Here is a 23,955-nt window from a genome sequence, read left to right as displayed (position 1 = left end):
CTATAGGTTGAATTTGTGTTTAACACACACACACACACACACACACACACACACACACACACACACACACACACACACACTTTAGATAAATAAGGTTCACTATACAAACCATTTAGTGTACTAAACCAATATAAAAGATAAAAGCGAAGACAAGCACTTGGTAATTTTTGCTAGTCACAATACTCAGCATTAAAAGTGGAAAGTTACCCTAATCCCTCCATTACAGTCGAATGGAAAATTATACAAGTAGAACACATTAGGAATCAAATAAAAAAAGTCTGTACTAAAAAGAACAAAAGCCTCTGAAATCAATTCTATTGTTGTGGGTTAGCTTAAAGAATTTCTGTCCATTCATTGTAGATGATATCAAAACAACTAGTAATTCCAGTTCCTTTTCAGTCCTTAAAAAAAAAACATTGGCAAGGTACAGATATGTGTAAGGTTACAGCTGAATACTTTGAAAATCAGGTCTGTCTGGTTCTCACGTACTATGCACAGGGAAACCTGGCCCCGCCTGAATATCTCTTAACATTAAGTTCTTCTAATCCTTTGCCACTCTGTATCATTCACCTGCTTTCACTACGCTCTGTACACCTGTCAGGAATCACTGCACTGTTTAACAAGGTAATACATTTATATTATATTATACTGCAAGTCAGTGAGTTGCTACCACTATTTAACCCAAGATAAGTTCTCAGCGGTTGTTGTTACTTAGCTAATTTAAATGTCAAATTTATTTAACAAACACACGTATCATATCTTTATTGTTAGACAACCGTAGGGAACTGGGCTTGTATTAGAATGGTATTAACAGGCATAAAAATTAGTCATTATTATGATTTTCAATAATTTGTGTTGTAAATTGGTAGTGTTGTATTAAATATGTTCTGTGTATGTCTTGGACGTTGTAGTTAAGAAATTATATACTTTCTTTGAGATAATTTAATAATATATGAATGAATGAAGGAATTAATGAAGAAAAATATAAACAAGTGGACAAAATATATCATTTCAGAGGAAAATGTGAAAGTCTGATTGTAGCCAATTAGCAGCACAAATTTCCTTGTAGGAATTAGAGATTTTTGAGGATGATTTTCGATGGATGTAAGTTTCCCTATGCTGAATGGAAACTGGTTGAATCCCATCTCTCAATGATGTTAGGAAAAATGTAAAAAATGGACTATTTCTTAAAAAAAAAAACGCTCTTACTAAAAATTGTGAGGTTTTAAGCTGTTAAAAAATACATATATAAGCATATTGTTAGTTGCAAAAATGACACAAATAGGACCATATACAAAGCACACTAAGGGCTAGATTTACTAAGCTGCGGGTTTGAAAAAGTGGTGATGTTGCCTATAGCAACCAATCAGATTCTAGCTTTCATTTATTTAGTACCTTCTACAAAATGATAGCTAGAATCTGATTGGTTGCTATAGGCAACATCCCCACTTTTTCAAACCCACAGCTTAGTAAATCTAGCCCTAAGGGTCTAATTTAAAGTTAAATCCAGCTGAAGATTGAAAATTTGTACCTGGACAAACCAGGTTTTGATGCATGGGGTGCAAATTAGATTTTTTGGGGACACGGGAAGAATAGTGAATCATTTTAATATAGTACAAGGCTGTTTTTGATTACTTTACACTATTGTGCATCAATTACATCACTGCATTGTGTTTAGTAAAAATACAGTGTGACTGCAAATTATGATTGTAGAAGCATATCTTTGGTACTGGACCAAATTCATTAAAATATATGCCAACGCTTGCCAACTTTCCCAGAATTCCCGAGATACTGGACTGCTGGGAGGACAGGGTACCCTCCCAGATCCCGCTAGTGTAGTGGGCGGGGGCTTGATGATGCAAATTGCAGCCAACAACATCATCATTTCCTCTCCCCCTGCTGCATGGTGGGTTGCCTTGCCCCTCGCAATTGACACTCGGATCTCCGCTCCATGAGGGGACAGCAAAAAAGTAGGGAATTCTGTATATGCCTGAGAATCACACAATCTAAAATAACAACAACGGTCTCTAGTTAAATAATCCTGATATTTACTTTAAAAATAAATAAAACTTTGGCTATGTGTAAACCATCGTTCTTATACCTGTGACCTCTCTGAGAGATGAAGAGGAGAAACAGATACTTATACAGTGATCAATGATGACACAGGCATAGTCAATATATATATAAAACCAGGTTCCACTTACCCCTTTACCTATACCATCCCCTGCTTAGGGAAATCAGCTAAGTGCACTGATCCCTCATATCCCTAGAGGTCAAAAATCTACATCATTATCATCATCATTTATTTATATAGCGCTACTAATTCCGCAGCGCTGTACAGAGAACTCATTCACATCAGTCCCTGCCCCATTGGAGCTTACAGTCTAAATTCCCTAATATAGACACACACTCACACAGACAGACAGACAGAGAGGGAGGGACTTGTGTCAATTTTGATAGCAGCCAATTAACCTACCAGTATGTTTTTGGAGTGTGGGAGGAAACCGGAGCACCCGGAGGAATCCCCACGCAAGCACGGGGAGAACATACAAACTCCACACAGATAAGGCCATGGTTGGGAACCGAATTCATGACCCCAGTGCTGTGAGGCAGAAGTGCTAACCACTGAGCCACCGTGCTGCCCACACATCTACATGTGAATATCCATCTCTCCTCTATTCATGTGTCAAAAAAGGAAGAATGGAGAGGAGATGAATATATGGATGTTGTTGTGCACAAAACCTCATATAGACAGCACAAATATATGCTTTTAGCTTGGTTGTGTGCTGCTAGAAAAATAAAAGTCATGTGTGCAGTACACAGTCAGAATTTCTATCCCCTACCAAAAATACACATAATTAAAAGGGTGGAGGAGGAAGAAAATTTACTTCGATATGTAGCTCAAGTGTAACTACCTTTTTGGCTCAAAAGAAAAGATGTGAAAATATCAGATTACAACCATGATCAAGTGCTGATATCAAAGTTGTCATATAATACACATGAGTATATATGCACAAATTCACATTCCCTAGGTGTTTAAATGATTTAATGTACAGCGTGGATCCTAAAAGCAGCAATGGGGTTCCATTATTCTACATAACAGTGCTGATCACGTTTACTGTAGGGCAGGTCTACTAGACCAGAACTAAAACAACATGTCAACAATGCAATACAAGTCGAAGTAGGGCAAACCAAATACCAAAATAGTTTAAACCTTGAAAACGGTCATCAATAAAACTTAAAGGGCACCTGTCACTTACACAATGTGAAAGCAGCCATTTTGTCGGTTGGGACAATATTCATGAGAATGCAGTTTACGTACTCAGGTGCAGACTGTAAATCCCAAATAAAAACGTATTCTGAGCATAACTAACAAGGGCAGTGTGCAGCTGATAAATAATGGAATGCAGAGACAATATAACAAACCATTATCTCCATAATAAGATTACTCATTTAAGGAATTTATTGTCAACTGAGGTTTTTCTTAAAGGTATATATTAAGGTCATTTCAGTTTCTACAATAAAATGTTTATGTAATGCTACATATGTAAAAAAATAAAGCTCACATTCACTTGTTGGTCCTGATTCTCTACAAACATTTCTTAATAACTAGTCAGTAAAAATGAAGGACAATTATGTTGTGCATTACAATTAATGATGATCTTCTTTAAATGCTGTTACATTAAGCTCCTTAAATGCAATTAGACAAATCATAGAAGCATTTAAATAGTTTGTAAAATGTACATATTAGTTGCAATTATAGCAATATAAAACATTTTAATAGTGCTATAATATTGTAACGATATTGCATTCACAGTGCAATGTATTTAGTTACTTCTATAACAACTTTTTGAACAAAAGGAGCTAATTCTAATGTACATCCTGGTAATATATTCCTGCAGAAGACAGTGTAGGTGAAATGTCATACTTGGAATGAAAGAAGTCATTCAGCCCTTAAGGAATCAAGTGCCGAAATTTCATCTTGTGTATGTGGGGTGGGGATAAATGTGTCAATTGTGCATTATTCTATAGAATAGAGGCAATAACAAATAACCGCTACTACTCCTAATGATAGTCCTTATATGTTGTAAACTACAGTAGATTAACAAGTTAAAGTAACAGAAAGAGTAAGGGCTACATTACATTGGACAATACCAGGTTGCTTCTATAAGATAGATATGTGTGTGTTGTATTCTCAACTGCTGGGTGTTTGCTTAGAAGACATTCAAGTGGGTATGGGATCATTGGAACCCAAACAGTAGAAAGAGCAAGCCTTTTGATGCCAGTGGGTAAAGGCCCTCATAATGACAGTGTCCTGGTAGTATGTGATGCATATACAGTTAGCAAGAGAACATGTGATTTCTGTATAGTGACAATGTTATCCCAGCTTGTGGTGTTGACTTTGTACAAAGACATTTTAATTATTAACTTGGCACTGCTTACCAACACGGCAGAAGCACCGTTTTACGCTCCCACTGGATTACTTCATTTACTGTATACTGTAGACTTTTCATGTGCTATGGCAGTGGATCCCAAACTGTGCGCGTAGGCTCCCTGGGGTGCCTTGGAGAACTCACAGGTGTGCCTCGGCCAGGGCCAGTGGTAAGCAAGGCAGGGGACTACTTGGTAATTATTTTGGCTTAGGGGACGCCTTGAAAATTTTTTGGAAACCCTAAGGGTGCCTTGAACTGAAAAAGTTTGGAATCCACCGTGCTATGGTATAGATAAAAGTGCACAGGAGATTTCAGAGGGTAGCAATCAGAAGGAGATGGGGTACAATGGAAATAGGATGATTGCTAACTCTCAATACAAATCGGTTTTAAATTGTCCCTTGTATGTATAACAGTAGTTCTCTCCTGGTAAATTGTGCTTTTATCTGCTTTAATTGGTTAGTAGCCATGCTATAAGTGAAAATTATTTTATTTTAAAGGGATTACAACATGGAATCAAATGTTATTAGTATACATAGGTGTAAGTGGTATGGGTTCAGGGGCAGAGGTAGTTGTAATTTAATAAAATAATATTATTCTGCTCTGTATTTAAAGTGTACTCATTACTTACACACTTTGGAGGCTGCCATTCTGTCTGCTCAATGAATATTCAGAATAATTTAGTCTTGTGCAGTGTCACCATTAGTTCTTAGTGAATTTATGGGATGTATTAAGAATTATTCATTAATCCCATAAATAGCTTCTGTCGTTGTGTGTGAGCAATTGGTACACTTTAGCAAAAGTGCAAGAGTGGAATTAAATATGTCATAATGAAAGATAAAATGACTACTTTGTTAAGCTATTGAAAGTTGTACAGATAGGAAGGTTAAAAAAGCTACTAAGGATTTGAGGAAACAGTCTGAAAAGGGCCATGTAGCAACTGTGACTTTGAGTGAGTCACAAGAAGAAAGGCGCGGTGAGATTAAGCACTGAAAACATTTTCTTGTTGGGATTACATGCAAGGTGAAACATTCAAGAGAACGTTGAAGTATGTGTGCCGAAGTGATCACGTGACTGAGATAAGGGAAAGGAGGAAGCAAGGATTAGGGGAAAAAAACAGGTCAGAATAGCTGCCAAAGTATCAGTGTGCCAATAACCGCATTATATTTTTATGGTTAGGAAACAAGCAATTAATTCATTTGATATTGTAAATCCTTGCAAGCAGAGTTACAACACTTTCTTTTGTGTACAAATATATGTGTACATAATGTCAGATATGTGACTAATGTTGATATAAGCCAGATGATCTAAACTGAGCCAAGTTCCAAAGATAAGACATTTTGAAGTGATGGGATCCCACTCAATACCTAGAAATAAGAATAAGCTGGGAAATAAAACAGACTGAGCATTATCAGACAGACAGAGAGGTTAGCGGGCCCTACTGGCAAGCATACAATCAATATACGAAAATAGGAGTTCTTAAAAGCCTTCCAGTCTCCCACTTAACTACCCTCCTTCCAGTCGCCATCTTACCTCCCTCCTTGTCGTACTCCTCTCCCCGCCTCTTCCCCCCTCTTCCCCCTTTCCCATCTCAGCCTCCGTTCTCCCGCTTTCCTCCTCCAACCCTTGTGTCTCTGTCCGTCCAACCCTCCCCTTAGATTGTACGCTCCTTTGAGCAGGGCCACCTCTCCTCCTGTTCTCCACCACTTATAACTCTGTTCTCCAGCTACTCAGCCTATACCCTGAGGTCCTTCTGCCCTTCTAACCCCTCTTTCTACTATCTCGACCCAGCTGGGGCTCTCACCTGTCATCTTGCTGTACGTTAAGCTTCCTGAGTTACTGTGCTTTTTGTTAACTGTACCGTGCTGTCTCACCCTGTATTGTGATACTGTCTGTCCCTGTACGGCGCTACGGATACCTAGTGGTGCCCTATAAATTAAAATGAATAATAATAATAATAATAATAATAATAATAATAATAGAAAAGCCTAAGGAGGTGCAGCTTTGTTTGCAGCAGTGTATGTTAGTAGAAGTATATTAGAATGGATTTTGGTAAAATAAGGGCAACTAATGTAGGAACTGACAGAGTGGAGCAGCAGTAGAAGAACGTTTTACAAGGAAAATTAGTCTGTTTATTTATTTATTTGTTGCAATTTATTTGCCGCATTCAAAATATATTGTAGGGTGATAATCCATACAATAGTACCCTCGTTAGGGAAAGAACAATAAAAAGAGAATAGAAAATGGGGAAGATAATAATGAATTAAAGATTTTGCAGTATCTTGTGTGAAATACATGTATATACTGGAAATGTTTGTTAGATGTGATTAACAGGATATGAATAGAGATTGGGTTTGGGGACAGAATCTGTATCCAAGTCCTGTTACATACATCTAACAAACATTTCCAGTGTTCTGAGTCAAGGCTAAAACCTAGGCAGTGAGTCTGCGGGATAAGGCTTATTACCATGTTGTCAGCAGAAATAGAAATGTCAGACACATTGCTTCTTTTGACAGTTAGGAATAGTATTAGCTCAGTTTTTGAAAGATTGATTTGGATAGGACAGTGTCCTAAAGATCTAGGGAATGCATGTTTGCATGAGAAGCGAGAAGTCAATAGTGTTAAACGCAGCAGAGCGGTCCAGGAGAATTAGAAGCAAGTAATGTCCGTGATTATCAGTGATAAACTCACTGACTATCTTAGTCAGTGCAGTCTCAATGGAGGATGTGAATGAAAGTCTGATTGAAGAGGGTCCAGTAGATTGTGTGAGGAAAGAAAGAGAGTGATTATTATTATTATTATTTATTTATAAGGCGCCACAAGGTTTCCGCAGCGCAGAACACATTACAAACAATGGACAGTACAGGGAATAACAGTACAGAACAATAAACGAGTAATACCTAGACTTCAGAGACTCCAGGCAAAGCAAATATAATGGAGTTGGAGCAGAAGAGAAGTTAGAGAGACAGGAGGGAGAAGGGCCCTGCTCATAAGAGCTTACATCCTAAAGGGAGGGGAAACAGACAGCCGGCACAAAGGAAGTCAGAGGAGGGGAGCAAGCGCTCAACTCTACAGAAGAGGAGCCAGGAGATGAGATCGAGCATAGAGAGAGGGTTGGGTGGAAGGCTGGTAGGCAAGCCTTTCAAGAAGCTTGAAGGAGCATAGGGTTCAGAGATTGGACATAACTTGAGATTATGTCAGGGTCAGAATATTTTTTTTTTTAAGAATAGGAATAATCACCATATGCTTGAATAATGATGGAAAGATACCATGGTAGGATTTCAAATGTTAGTTAAACTGGAATGAGCACAGGAGAGAGGGATCAACTGGTTCGCAAAGGCATATGGTCAAGTGGATGGTTGTAGAGTAGGAAGAGAAGAAGATATTAGATACGTCATCCTCATTTGTGGGATCAAATGGAGAAAAGGTGTCAGAGGGTGCTGGGAAGGGATTGAGGAGAGTGTTGTTGAGGAACAATCATGTGTATCTAATACTAGATACATAGGTGGAGATTGAACAATTTGGCTGATTCAGATCACATTAGTCTGAAATTGCTGATTCAATAGAGCATGGGTGGGACTCCACCAATATTTCTAGATAAGAGAATGAAATTCGATATACGTGGGTTTCTATTGGCCAAGTAATAGGTACCCCTGAGATCTACCCTTTCAGCGATCAGTCCAAATGACCATGGTGGCCTACTAAAACCTGAATGCAGATTAATTAAACAATTGTTTGTTGATAAAGAAATGAATATCTGTATATACTGTAGCTCAGGCAGCTGTATCATATTGGTAATTCTCAATTCAGGGTTAGGTGTAACTGCAAATCCTTTTATTATCAACTCAGAACTTATCACAACTTATCAGAATATGATTCTTTTTAAAAGTGCACAGCTACTTTAATACTACAATATAATTTGTTTTAATGTGTATAAATGATAGCAAGAAAAAAGTTAAGGATTTAAGGTGGAAATACAATGAAAAAATCTACCAAAGAATAAAACTTTAATTGGGGATGAGGGCAATAGGAAAAGTTTAAATACAAAGTTCTACTTACTGTACCTTCAGTGCAGTTTTACCATAATCTGGTGTCTCCCCCAAAGGATTTAATGGTCCAACAGTGTGCTCCTGTCAAACATGTTGTCAATGCAAATGGTGTGTTCACAAGGGAGGGCATTGACAATAAGACTGTAGATTTGAAAACGGCCTACTGTATTTGGACAGAGTAGTACAGTGCTGGACCAAAGAGCCTTTGGAATGACTGATGGTATTGGGGTATGTAGAACTTTTGTATTTTATCTTAACTCAGTTAAATTCTACTTAGTAGATTTTAGATATTTTAGTAATCTGAAAATTAATGCTGGTCACACACAGGCCGAACTCTTCCGGCTTACCTGGCACTGGTAATGCAGTAGGAAGATAAATGGATACAGGCTGGTAGAAGTCATCTTACTACTGTGTTTATCAACATGTCCGAAAATAATCTGATCGCTTTCAATCGGATTATTATCAAGCATCATGCTCATTTACGATCTACAATCGTTTTGATTTCAGACCAATTGCACTATATCGTCTCCAATATTGCAGCTTTTTTGGACCCCTACATTTGTTTAGTTTTGAACACAGTAGATATCCCATTAAAAATTCACAAAATAAATCCATTGTGTGGCGGTTGTCTGTGAAATCTGTACTTATAGTGACCTTGGAGGTGACACTTTTATGTATAATTCCTACCAGACATACATTAAATAAATTCTGGCGATTTCACTTACACCTCTGGTGCTGCGGTATGGCTGTACCTGCTAGCTCACCAGTGAAAACTTTCATATATTAATGTCACACAAAGGAACAGGTATTGACAGCTTGTTTATCATTTTGGTGAGTGCCAAGCTTTGCTATATGTCCATAAGGACTAATATATTAATTATTGTAGACTATAATCATTTTAGAAGCCGACAAGGTATCACCGTCACCATATGCTAGTTACATAACTTTGAAGTGACCTTATAATCTAAGTGACCTTATAATCTAAACAGTACAGGGCATGCTATCCCATATAATATTGACATTGTATACCAGAGTGAAGTATTTGAAATAGTGGAAAGATATTTCATGCATATATATATATATATATATATATATATATATATATATATATATAAATATATAGATAGATAGATTTTTTATATATGTTTGTTTCTCTGTTTGTTTATTTAGTACCAAACCACTAAGCTATTAGACCACATAGTGACAACGCGACAATGCATCAGTGCGTAATAGCGACAAATATTGAAAACATAATTTTTGGGTTGAAAACAATTGTTTGAAAGAAACCTGCTACACATTACAAATCAGACCTGAAAATGAAATAAATAAATAAATAAATATATATATATATATATATATATATATATATATATATATATATATATATATATATATTTATATATATATATATATATATATATATATATATATATATATATATATATATATATATATATACACATACGTATGGTGCAGTGTTGAATACAATGTTAGATATGTTTTATGTGCTAGCTATTATTCTGTAGTATACTCTAGGCTTCAAAGGTCTGTGTTACATACCTGTCTACATTCCATTGAATTGGAAAGAACAACTTCAACAACTTCATTTTTTATGTTATTAGCAGACTGTTGCTGGCAGTTAGTAGGGAATAGAAAGCAAATTGGAAATATGTGTTGACCCTCAATGCAGTTCCCAATTTTATAAAAAACAAACAAACAAAAAACTATCATGTAAGAATATTGCCCAAACACCCATGATCTCCATGAACAACCAGCACGGCAGAGAAATGTACACTTATATAGGCAAGTTTTGCACACTGCCTTCCCTTGCTATCATTTCAGTCAGTGTACTGATATGCAGGAATGTGACTGATAAGGTGAGAGGAGTAGTGACAGGACAGGAAGAATACTCCCTCTTCTGTCCCTATACTTTTCATGCTGTCAGTCACTGCAATACCATGATAGCTGTGCGACTGCAGTAACTGGGGAGAGGCATGTTGGGGGCCACTAGGCAAGATGAAAACATTGATTCTGCTATCCTTCAGGTGGTGCCACTAAGCAGATGCACAACGACCCTAACTGGGATTACATGCATCTATATATGTTGATAATTACATAATATACTTATCAATTGTCGCTGTTTTTTAAATAGCAACCACCCATTCAATAGAGCATGGGTGGGACTCCACCAATATTTCTAGATGAAGAGAATGAAATTCGATATACATGGGTGGCTATTGGCCAAGTAATAGGTACCCCTGAGATACATCCTTTCAGCGATCAACCACCCCATGCATTTTATATTACATTGTTGCACAATACATTTTCTGTGTGGGACCATTATGATTCCTGGTCTCATTACACACATATGATAAAAAAAATAATCAAAGAAATATATGGCTATTCATCATCATCATCACCATTTATTTACATAGCGCCACTGATTCTGCAGCGCTGTACAGAGAACTCATTCACATCAGTCCCTGCCCCATTGGAGCTTACAGTCTAAATTCCTTAAGACACACACACAGACTAGGGTCAATTTTTGAAAGCAGCCAATTAACCTACTAGTATGTTTTTGGAGTGTGGAAGGAAACTGGAGCACCCGGAGGAAACCCACGCAAACACAGGGAGAACATACAAACTCCACACAGATAAGGACATGGTCGGGAATTGAACTCATGATCCCAGCGCTGTGAGGCAGAAGTGCTACCACTTCGCCACCGTGCTTTTGGGAAATAAACTTATTAAAAAAGTGACTGAACAGTAAGCAATGCAACGAAGTAATGCAAAACTCATGTAAACAGGTCAGAAACTAGAAACTCTTATTTCTAATGTAACTCTACCCACTGCCAATTTTACTTGACATGCGTTTGCATTGCCATTTGCGGAACTCTACTTATCTTATATTTTGCATTTGCCACATGTAAACCCTTTGGGAAGGCTACAATGAGCTCTAAATGCTAAATGTGTTTTTACTAGCATGTTCAAATGCAAAAACAAGGGCAATGGGTATGTTTTTAGGTGTATTTTGCCAAAGGCACAAGAAGCATATTTTAAATTGCCGGATTGTTGAAAAGCCCAAAACTTGTGCCACAGGACACATTGCAAAAGTTTTCCGTGACAGAATGTGTAGTGTTATTGCTAACTATATTTGCTGTGCTCTGTTGCAATACAGTCTGTTAATGTAGGGCAGAGTGGACTATGGGTACAGGAGGAAATCCAAAAGAAAATACGACTTCTACAAATGTCTCCAGTTCAGCTACCGCTGTCAATGCCAAAACACAAATATCTAATACAGATATTTCATCAACCAAACGTACCAACAATATATTACAAGCTCCACATTCAACAGTTCCTAATCCAAACAATGCCTCATTGTAGCCACCAGTGGTACAACAAAAATAAGATTGGAGATAGCTGTTGTTAATAATTGTTGTTTTGTTCTTTATTGTAAACTCTTTCATACATAGGGGCTAATACAGATTGGGACAGACACTATTTTGAGTAGTGTATCTTGCGTTATATTGCTCTGCACAGAGGCGGAGCGAGAGAGCTGTGGGCCCCGATGAAGGGAGGAGGGAATCGGGGCCCTTGACCATCTGCATCTGCCATCCATTGGGCCCCATTGCTCCTGCTACACCAATGGTAGTTCCGCCACCGGCTCTTCACATATCCAGAAAGAAGAGGCGGGTCTGGGGAGATGGCATTCTAGCATTGGCCAACTACAATAAAGGCGTGCTTATGCAAATTCAGCTCATGCAGACCTGATGAAACACGCATACATGCCTGTTAGGAGGCGTATCAATTGTACCCGCGATAGGGCAGGAGCAAATTTGCTTTGATGATGATCGTACACCAGGCGCATATGCTGCTGATGCAGAAGCAGACGCATCTGAAGATGCGTATACCTCTGCATATCTTTTTCTTAGAGAACTTTACTTCCATTTTCCATTCAGATCAGCATCAGGATCATAATCTCTGGTTTCATATAGCACATACAACCACCGGTAAAAGCAAAAATACTTAGAAATAAAGAGCTAATCATACAAAATATCCTGATGAATGCTGACATCCCTACTCACAGATTATAAACATAACAAAGCTGTACAGACGTGTATAGGTGCAGTATATTGTTGTCTAATATATATCTGATTATATACACAACTTTATCTTTATTGGTATTATAATGAATTTTGTTTGTGGAGAAAAATGGAACTAAAATGTGTTTTTCTCTCATCCTCTTTTTAGAATTTCTGAATTTTCTTCTCTTAAAAAGAAAGAATGCACTCGTCATATAGAAACCTTGTGCTATTACTGTTGATATCTATATTTTGGAATGATGTTCAAGGCCAAGGCACAACAACGGACCATGGCCAAAGTACTATAACTACGGCCATAATTAGCTTAGCTGCTGAAAGCGCTGCTATAAGTGAAACCACTACAGATAATTCTACTCCTGGAAAAGTCACGACTGATATAAATAAAATAAGTACCACTATCTCCCCGACTACTAGTATTGACAACTTAAGTTCAAAATTGACTACGGCCACTTCTGTAACTAATTATATCAGTGAAAGTTCCACAGCAGGCAACACCGCTACTGGAAGTGGCTCCACTGTGACTACTGTGCCAACAATCAGCAGAACAACAGCCAACACAACTTCTACAAATGCCCTTACTGTGTCTGCAACTGAAAGTTTAACAACAAACAACAATACTTCTACAAATGCCTTTACTGTGTCTGCAACTGAAAGCTTTACAACAAACAGCAGTACTTCTACAAGCGACTCCTCTGTCACTACAACTGCAAGTTTATCGACTTCAACACATCTCTCCATTCTAACTACCATAATGAGTGTGACAAATGAAGAAAATACAACTTATGCAAGTACAACTTCCGCTTTCAGTAACACAACACAAATCACTAATACAGATATCCCTTCGACCAAACATACCAATGATACATCACTAGCTCCAACTTCAACCGTTCCTACTTCAAACAATACCTCATCGACAGCCACCAGTGGTGCATCAACAATAAGTAATGACTTTACACAAAGCACTGAAAGTACTAGAAATCCAACAACAAACAGCAGTGACTCAGGCCTGCCAGGAAATGATAAAGGTAATGCGATTTCTAAATATATAGCAGGTTGTTCTTTAAACCAGGTGCTAAACTGTCTAGGCAGTATAAACTGTATCGAAAATACTAACCAACCTGAGAACCTCAGTCTGTTTGGTTTGTTTAAATAAAGCTTTTAAAATGCTTTACTCCTAGCAGAAAGTTGTTTATTTTAATATTGTAATTTAAAAAAAAAATAATAATTCATTACTTGATTTAATTTTTTATTATTTTTTTAAATGAGTAACCTGAAAGTCTACTGCATATGCACTATCTAAGGGGAAAAGCTAAGTGATGCTCAGTTTCCTTAGTGATATTGTTATGATACATTCAGCAGATAAGTGATTTTTATTATTGCAAAAAATAGTTAAAACAAAAAAAAATACATACTTATGACCGTGATAGCAGATATAATTAATAAATAAGCTTATTCACCAGGGTGCATTTCAATAAGGTCAGAGCATCATTTTACTTTTATATCATGCAAGTCCCCATGTGCATGTTTCCATAGATTTTAGGTGTATAGGGAAAGAATAATCGGTAGCCAATGAGATCATGAGCCAGCTCGTAGGAACTACAGCATTTCAATAAATGAGTGCGCTGATACTGTGGGAGGCAGTGTCCTGTCCACTTGTGTGATTATGGGAGTAGGGGCAGGGCTACATGTGACAGAGGCAGTTTCATGATGTGAGAAAAGGGACTGAGAGTAGAAAAAAAAGTCACAGACTACGCGTTAGATAGTAGAAGGAACAGGGTCCCCAATAGAACAGAATAATGTCGTGATAGATCTTCACATTGATGTGTGGGGTCCAAATGTCTCAAAGGGGAGGATGATGGGAAGAAATGTGTTACTATAGAGGTGAGGTGCATGGCTCCCTCCCTATACCATATGACCACTCTCTACATGGAATGGTCACAATCCCTTTAGTGACACATTGCCACTTCACAAAGGCACACACACTACTATCCTTACTGGGACACGTTGGGAGATATAGTTTAATGGAGGTATGGCATAACAGAGGTTCCTCTCTTTCTGTAGTGAATTCTACAGATAACCATTTTGAGCAAGTTATGTTTGATATCTGCTTCCTCAAATGAGCACAATTGACCAATACCAGCCCAGATCAAAACAGATTATATACACCTGGTCTAGAGAAAGTAGGTAGAACTAGCCCAGGATCGAGCTCAATAAAATGTTTGTGACACAGTGTCAACTACCACAATGAATAATGAATAATATTGCAGAGTTCTTTTGTCATTAAATGACTAGTGCTAATAGTATGATAACCTATTTTACAGTATAGTGCTGGAAACAGGAAGTTAGGATTAGTGGGTAGTGGCACCACCCATTGTTACATTTTAGGAGCATAGACCTATAGACTGTAAGCACTCATGTGCATGGTGCTGTCTATCTACTGGCTCAAGTCTGCATCTCTTTAGTCAACCTTGTCTGCACTTGATCTCTTTTCATGTGCGATTGTATTTTGTGTGTTGAGCAACTTTGACTGTCCGGCGCTTTGGAATTTTGTGATGATGATAGTTGAAGCTGGAAGTATTACATACCCCTTTGACAAAGTATAACATTTTTAAAAAAACAACATAAAATAGTTTTCAAACAATTGCCAATAATTGTTGTAATCAAATTATACCTATAAAACTAAGAGCAAACTAATGTGTGGTAGTAATTAATAAAATATAAATTAGCATAAACTAGCAATATATACATAAAGCATCATTTTCTGGCATTTACCATAATAACAAAAGACAAGCTTATAATATTCCTCAACCACCATCTTAACCTCACTACCTTTAGCCTGTTACACAATTTCACACAAGACAACTACCCCCGGACCAACATTGTTGTGTGACAGGATCATTTAGCTTATGAGTCACCCTACCTTTGCAGTCTGGCTGGGCCAAGATGCAAAATGTATACTTAACCTCATGTGTCAATCTCCCATTGTCCCATAGATTGTAAGCTTGCGAGCAGGGCCTTCTCACCTCTTTGTCTGTTTTACCCAGTTTGTTTATTAGTTTATTACGTTTGTCCCCAATTGTAAAGCGCTACGGAATATGTTGGCGCTATATAAATAAATGATGATGATGATGATGATGATGATGATAACAAAACCAATATAGCTGCAAGTACCAATCACTCTGCTGCTAGATAGGTTATTGTAAAATGTTGTTTGAATACATAAATGTTTGCGTGTTCCTACATTTACCTGCTATTAAGCTGTCAGCTGTTATATTTACTTTTACAGATACAGCAAGCAGTACCGGAGTCGTATTAGGTGCAATCATTGGTTCAATCCTAGGAATTGCATTGGTGTGTATAGTGGCATATTTCCTTTGCGGATCCCAAAAACACAGATCCTTTTCCCATCGCCGTCTTTACGAGGACATCAGGAGCGAACCAGGTACAGAAAAGATTCAAATGATAATGTTTTGTATATTTATTGAACAAATCTGTTAATTGTCTTGCAAAAAAAGTGTACTAACATGTACACATTAACTGATATCAGAACAATGTACACATAATCAGGGAAGGAACTTCTGTAAGCAGAACTAAATAAACTGAATACAAATATATTTTTCATGCTGATTTAGATTATACATTCAGATTTTTTCCATCAGGCAGGGTTTGTTTTGTGACATACGTTTAAAGTTCTATAAAATTATTACTTACGTAAGTCTAAATCAGTGGTCAGGGAACAGGGGTAAATTACCCCGAATGGGGTAAAAATTAAATTCCTGGGGGTAATGCTGCCGATTCACATGCTGTCAGTTGAATTGTAGATTTAAATGTGACATTGATGTTGTACCAGAAGAGCCTCAAGGGTTGTAAGAGGCACTTCTTCAGCTTCGATGCAATAATGAAGCACGTATTGCATTTGAAAAGAAAACAGATCTGTCAAATTTTTGGATGTGAACAGCTGCAAAGGCATTCAAAATTGCACATGAGGAGGCTGTCAAAACGTTGCTGCCTTTTGCAACAACCTACCTTTGTGAACAAGGATTTTCCACTCTAACCAACATAAAAACAAAGCAGAGAAATCGATTGGACGCTGAAGTCTGTATCCAAATTACTCTGCCATGAAAATGCCCCAATATTGATGCTCTCGTATCAAAAATGAAACAACATAATTTCTCCAAAACCTGAAGTTTTAAAGTTGAAGCTTTCAAAGAAATTTTGAATAGGTTCAATAACATTTTGAATTCCAATAATTAATAATATATGATTTCCTTCCTTTCAAATTAAGTGGGTAACGTCGGCGTATCTATATATATCAATATATTTGGGGATAAAAGGTAAAAGAGTTCTCTGACTAAATGATAAATGATAAACATACACCTCATTCTGACTGACCTAAAAAGTTGAAGATGATGATTTTCGAGCATATTTTGCAGTGGAGGTAAATACACTTTTTCAGGATCCAGTAAAGGAGTATTTAACACATTAATCTGCCCAAGAATAAGAGATTCATGGTTAAGCCATTGTTTTCAGAATTTAGTGTACCCAAATTGCAAACCAAGCAATAAAGCAATGACTTTCAAATCACCATAGATATTCCAGTAACATTTTTTATACCGGATTTTATCTAACAGCAAATTTTCATATGTCCCTTTAATATCAGCGTCATGCGCTACAGGTACTGATGAGAATTTTTTCCGCTATGCAGAAGCACACATATCTGGCCAATGGAAAAATTCCAATTGCATATTTGAATTCATTATTTAAAACTGCACTAGAGTTCCTATTCAGTTTTCTTGTGAAAAATGATGTTGACCAGTTCATCATCATCACCATTTATTTATATAGCGCCACTAATTCTGCAGCGCTGTACAGAGAACTCACTCACATCAGTCCCTGCCCCATTGGAGCTTACAGTCTAAATTCCCTAACACACACAGACTAGGGTCCAGTATGTTTTTGGAGTGTGGGAGGAAACCAGAGCACCCGGAGAAAACCCACGCAAACACGGGGAGAACATACAAACTCCTCACAGATAAGGCCATGGTCGGGAATTTAACTCATGATCCCAGTGCTGTAAGGCAGGAGTGCTAACCACTACACCACCGTGCTGCTCCAGTGGTTATCAGTGGTTGAAGTGAGGATGTACACGGTGGTACGCCATACCGCCACTTCTCTGACTGCATTCATTGTAAAACTATAAAATTCTATTCACTTAAATTCCCATTAAATTTTTTATACTGCCACTTCTACATTTCTACTTTGAACACTATATTATTATAGTGATTTATAGCATCTGATATATCTAAAGAGAATCAGTCCCCTTTTGCAGTGCCTAGTACAAATGTGAAAAAGATCAGATTTTCCACGCACTCTCCACTTGGGAGAGATCATCGGAGAAAAACACTCTGGATGAAAATATGGGGATATTAAGTACTGTACTTGCTCTCAAGTGGCTGTTGTAATATGTCACAGCTCATTTATACCAGTGGCGGATCCAGGGGGGGGGCGATCGGGGCGATCGCCCCCCCCCCTGGCAGGGGCTTGCTGCCGGCGGCTGCACACTGTGCAGGTCCATTCGGCAGTGATAATGTGCTGCCCGGCTGCTCTGATTGTGTTTTAAACACAATCAGAGCAGCGGGACAGCACATTATCACTGCCGAACGGACCTGCACATACTGTGCAGCCGCCGGCAGCCTTAGAAGTTAGAAAGGGGGCGGGGCTTAAATCGTCCCCCCTACATCGCACGGGGTAGAAAAAATTCTAGATCCGCCCCTGATTTATACACCATACTTATCCCTGTGCAGCTTACATTCCCCTGTGGCATAAGAGGACTAATACAGTGCAGAATGTGGGTCAAATCTCACACAACTGTCGTACAGTCCTCTGTACAAATAATTGTTCAAATACTAACAAGAGTTTGTCTCATGACATAAGGAGTTTACACTGGGATTCAATCCAGAGCCTCCAATAAGGCTCTCAGAATCATTGTTACATGGTCAGGCAGAAACAGAGCTAACGAGCTGTGGTCCCCAGTGCAGTGAAACGGGGAGGAGGGAACCGGAGTCCCCAGCTCGCTAGTTCCCGTGCAGTGGGCCCCATTATCTCTGAGGCCCTCAGTCCTTCACACCTGCTACACCAATGCTAGTTCAGCCACTGTCGTCGGGGTCTATATCTCGGGACTACATTTCCCTGAAGCAATTCTGACAACTTTTGATGTTCAGGAAGTAAGAATTTCTAATCAATCCAGTTTTGGTGCTATTCCTTGTTTGTTGGTATGAAATGCTCTATAAACAAAGATATCAGTATGTAAGTTTCTGTAATCTAATCACATCCATGATAAAAGTCTTTTATATGTAACGTTAATGATGCATTTAGAGGCACATAAGCTTTTGCTCACATCTTTGGAGTTATCAGGTTAAATGGTAACAAGCAATGTTTATATTTTTATTTCAGTATTACGATTGGATAATCCTGTAAGTCCTTATGATGTCAGTTACGGGAATTCATCGTATTACAACCCCACGGTCGTAGAAGAGCCTCCATACAACAGTAACAGAGCACATGAGGCAATTGCGATGGACGACATCAGGCCTCGTTAATCCATGGCATGGTCTGACTTGGAAGGACATTATATCCTTATTTCTTTCTGAATATCTTTGGAGACATGTTTGCTTGGAACGTCACATAGAAAAGTAAATTTTGATTCAAGATATCGCAAAAACTTCCTGGAATGAACACAGCCCACAAGTGGCTTTCATTTACAACGCTAAAATATTTTTGAAAAACAAAAGTGTCTATTTGCCAAAGTTTAATATATCAATTGGCTAAAAAGATTAAATAAAAGTCAAAATGGGTAACTTGCTACAAGTTAGAATATGGATAACTGAACACATATGGAACTGAAATTTTACTATACATAAGCTGACTTTTTACTCATTTTATTTTAGAGTTCTTTATATTGCTGATTGCTCAGTAGAAAATGAATGAAGACTGGAGATTTTCTTTAAAATATAACTTTATAGTTGTGCATTTAACTAACTTTACTGTGGAAAATGAAATAGTGTATGACTTCCCTAAAACAATGACAACACACATGGGGTATAAACGGCTGAACAAATTGAAACCACTTTGTCCAAAACAATTAGCTGTTTGAGGTGAGACTACACAGTCAGTTTGAGTAGTCTAAAACACCTCATTATTATGTTTTTACATGAAAGCCAAAGTAAGTTTTGCAGCCTTCCTAAATGGCTTTTAATATTTTTTTTACTACTATAACCAATTTTGGGTTAATTTTATTATTGCTTTGTAAAGGTCACAAACGCTTTTTTATGTCATGAGGTAAAAAATATCCCAATAGTAAACAAGCGAGCATCATGTTATATGTTCCCTTAGTGACTCTGTTCTTGAATGTGTAATGGCATACACATTCTAAAATATGTAAATGAATATACCCATAATGCAGCTGGATACTGTTACATGGGAACAATTCATATTTTGGTTTTTTTTAGTGTGCTTTTAGGTGTGAACTGTTCTTACGTTTTCCTGCATTAAAATGTATGTTTTACTGATCTGGAATCCAGGCTTGTATGAAAATATTTAGGCCAATTGCAGGTATTTCATATACTTTATATTTACGGAAACACAGCCATAATTTAATGCTCAGTATAATTCTAACTGCCATATAAACTTATATTTTTAAACCAACAGGGTGTTCAAGCCTTCTGCTACGTATTTTGCCCCTTTGTCTATAGCAAGTGTAATGGGCGATTTCATAGAAAATAATATAGAGAAAGTAGTATGCCCTCTGAGGTTTAACGCCTTTTATAGGCTCGTACAAGGGTTTCTGTCCCAAGTAAACGGGGAGATGCCAGCGGGAGATAGAGAGGAGGCAACAAATAGGGGTAAAGAGGGAAAGTAGTGGGTGAGGAAGAGGAAATGATTAATACTTTACATTGTTTAGCAGTCTCTAGTGGATACTCCTCCATGTTTTTGGTTTATTCCTGGCACTCATAGAAATGTATTCTGAGTACAAAGTTTAGCACTCCAATAATTCTGAAACAGAACACTCATGTGGAATGAATCTTACTCAGTTTTTACCAGTGACCCTAGGATACCAATGCAATTGTCTCATTTTGCTATTTCAGGGTCCTACTCCTGTTAATTTTGTTGAACTAGATCATCATCATCAACAATTATTTATATAGCGGCAGCAAATTCTTCTTGAGTCAGAGTAATTTTAGAAAATAAGGACTCAGAGTGAGAGATTTTCATCGTCTAAAACCCGATCCATCCAAGTAAAGCCTTGATTGAGGAAACAGACACTGAACAATATAATGAGCAAGTAATTGCGATGGGGTTTTTGTGCTCACATATAACATTATTGTGCCAACTTTTGACATTTGTGCACAATCGTGACAGCACAGTGTGCAAAGATAGTAACCAATGTAACATAAACAGAATTCAGATGGGCAATAGTAAGATCTGGGTCATTATGGCGAAGAGCGCATACAGAATCATAAATGGGAGGCATCATCAGACAGATCCGGCTGTTTGGAGCCCTATTAGACAGCACGTACATCGCGATTGTGGTCATCTGCATTTGCAGCAAGAATCACATTAAATACAGTCGAATTTTGATAATTTTCAGCCATCTTTAGAGGTCGGTGAAGCTCTTACAGACATCTCATTTTCTGTCTAAATCAGCCAAACTGATTGATTGATCACCACATGTAGCCAGCTAAAATACCAATAAATGGGCAAAGTTGGGACAAACACATGTAGACCATCCATAAGTCCATCTCGCATGCCAGAGAATTTTAGGCAAATTGCGATGTAGGATAAAATTGTATTTGTATATGTGTAAACTGTTTTATGTTTATCTTTTATGTTTATCACAACTGCTCTTTGTACATGACAACATTATATCTTGCTGATAAATTGCACAGATGTACAAATATTTATTAAACATATGTATAAATTGGATTTTTCTGCATCTGTTACTTTTTGCATAAACTTATTGTATTGCCCCTCATGGTAGGCTGTGCAGTGGCAGATTCACTCTGCCCATTCTACATGTATTGCTATACCCTCCTGCTCTTATACGCCAGCTAAAATATACACCCCTGGAGAATATAGGTTGGTGTGAGATGGTTCCCAATTTACTCAATTATTTTGCTAAAAAAAAATAATTGCAAAATGGACTCTTTGCAATTTTTCTCTCTTTCCTTCCCAACTTGTGTAAACAAAAAAACATTGGATCCTCAACAATCACCAAACACATTATTAGTGCTATTCTAGCTAATTGAAGCTGTACTCTGTATTAAAAACAGGGAACGCTTGTATCATATAATGCAATACAAGTTAAGCTGACAAACTCATGTCAGTCTTCCCCTTCTGGCTAGAAACCTGTCCATTATACTATATTCAGATCCCTGGTTTCTGTCACACAGGCTGTGTTTTTTTTAAGCTACAACATACTTGCCAACTTTGGCAAGTTTGCCTCCGGGAGATGCAGGTGGGCTTGTGAGGGCGGGGCTCAGTGAATTGCATCCTTTGGCCTCGCCCCCAAAACACACACGACCAGTTCTATCCTATTATGATAGGGGGCGTGGCCATGATGACACGTGATTTGCATCATAAACCCTGCCCCCAACATTTGATTAATTGTGTCCAGAACCCAGGAGATTGCTCTGCTCTACCAGGAGTGTAAGAGGGCTTCCAGAAATTCAGGTGTCTCCCAGACATTCTAGGAGAGTAGGCAACTATGAGCTATAACACTCAGGTATTATGAAGTTTGTGTCATAATACCCCAAAAGACAGACAGGCTTTACGGCTACCAAGCGGTAACTATAACTAGAAAGTAAATTAGACAAGCCACAGTCTTATATGGACCTAAATTAACAATAGGGTAAAAGGCCTGCACATTTTGAAAAGGTGGCTCGCCTCTATAAAAAATGCAGTATCAAACATAATCTTAATCTAGCGTTAAACTAGGTTGTACTAAGCATTTTGTTTTAGAACTGTAACATATATCTTTATTTAAGGATGATACCATCTGATAGGCACATAAACTACATATAAATCCAACAAACAGATGACCTACCCCATTGCAGTGAAGATATATATATTTTCCTACGTGTCATTAAATAATAAATTAACTTAAAAACATTTTTTTTGCACAAAAAGTTTTGCACACTCTCTTAACACCTAGAATAGATAGGCAACATGAAATGCATTTGGCTTTCTCTAAAATGCATACTGTACTATTGTCAGGAATTATTTGGTACCTAATGTTTAATGTACTATTAAAAAACAAACAAATCACATATTCTGTGTTGACTATAATATATATCACTAATGTACCTCCTGTCCTAGGATAGTCAGCCATTAAATGTTATTACAAAATGTTAACATGTCATAAAATACAAATATTGACTTTGCTCTTCCCATTTATTTTTACAATATTTTGTATGCTTTTATGTGGCCAATATCAAATTAATGACAATGAAGAATATAGTCAAAACTGCACTCAGGCAGGAATGGTAACATTTGCTCTGTATTAAATCATAAGTGCTATTTCTGCAGAAACACAATACTAACCACAATACTGTGACATACAGCATGCTCTGAATATAGATAATTCAAATCATTTTGAGCTGACAAAAAAAATTCTAAGAAGAAAAAGCATTCGGCCATATTCCTACAATACCTCACTCATCACCTCCCAACCTACCCTGCTATGTAACACACATCAGTCACATTATAGTATCCACCCCTCTCCACTTACCTCTTGCCAGGCCTCTGATATTCAGAGAGGTAGTGAGGAAGTATGAACACACTTCCTCTCTGAGTATATTTGATTGACATACTAGAATGCCAACCCACGCGCTTGGCATTCTGTGGTACCAATCAACAGCCAGATTTATTAATCTACATTGAAATGGAGTGGTGGTGGGGTTTCTGGGCAACAGGAAACTAAGTACACGCTGGATGTGTAGATGAAACAACAATCTTCCTGAACCCCTCCAGGAGCTGGCTCATTAATCTTTACTGTTGCTAATATGCTTATATGCTTAGATTGGCTACCTCTTGGCCTAGCCCCTTACACTTCAACCTTGCTTACACATGGACATGCAGGAGTTGCCCAGCTGAATACTCTGTGCAGCTGTTAACATTTTTGTGCTCTAGAGGCTTTTCTAACACTATCCTCCTTATTCTTCCTTGTCATTGCAGACTGAACATAATAGGTGCTCTGACTCTAGCCAAATGCACCGAAGAAGAAGAAGAAGAAGAAAAAAAAGAAAAAGAAGAAGGAAAAGAAAAAGAAGAAGAAGAAAAGAAGAAGGAAAAGAAAATGAAGGAGAAGAAAAGAAG

The 23,955-nt window shown here is 37.7% G+C and overlaps 2 protein-coding genes across 2 annotated transcripts in view; one reads left to right on the top strand and one right to left on the bottom strand.

The window, feature by feature from the left end:
• The window catches only part of ANO3 (anoctamin 3), a 235,083-nt gene that overhangs the window by 45,370 nt on the left and 165,758 nt on the right, over nt 1-23,955 (bottom strand). The gene's annotated exons all lie outside the window — the stretch shown is intronic.
• On the top strand, nt 535-21,564 carry MUC15 (mucin 15, cell surface associated). Its single transcript, XM_075188003.1, has 4 exons — nt 535-624; nt 12,731-13,607; nt 15,869-16,024; nt 19,036-21,564. The coding sequence occupies exons 2-4, from the start codon at nt 12,764-12,766 to the stop codon at nt 19,179-19,181; spliced, it is 1,146 nt and encodes a 381-aa protein (XP_075044104.1). The 5' UTR covers nt 535-624; nt 12,731-12,763; the 3' UTR covers nt 19,182-21,564.

Source organism: Mixophyes fleayi, chromosome 10, assembly GCF_038048845.1.
Source record: "Mixophyes fleayi isolate aMixFle1 chromosome 10, aMixFle1.hap1, whole genome shotgun sequence".
Lineage (NCBI taxonomy): Eukaryota > Metazoa > Chordata > Amphibia > Anura > Limnodynastidae > Mixophyes > Mixophyes fleayi.
Note: the sequence above shows the minus strand (reverse complement) of the source record. Positions and strands in the feature narration are given on the sequence as shown.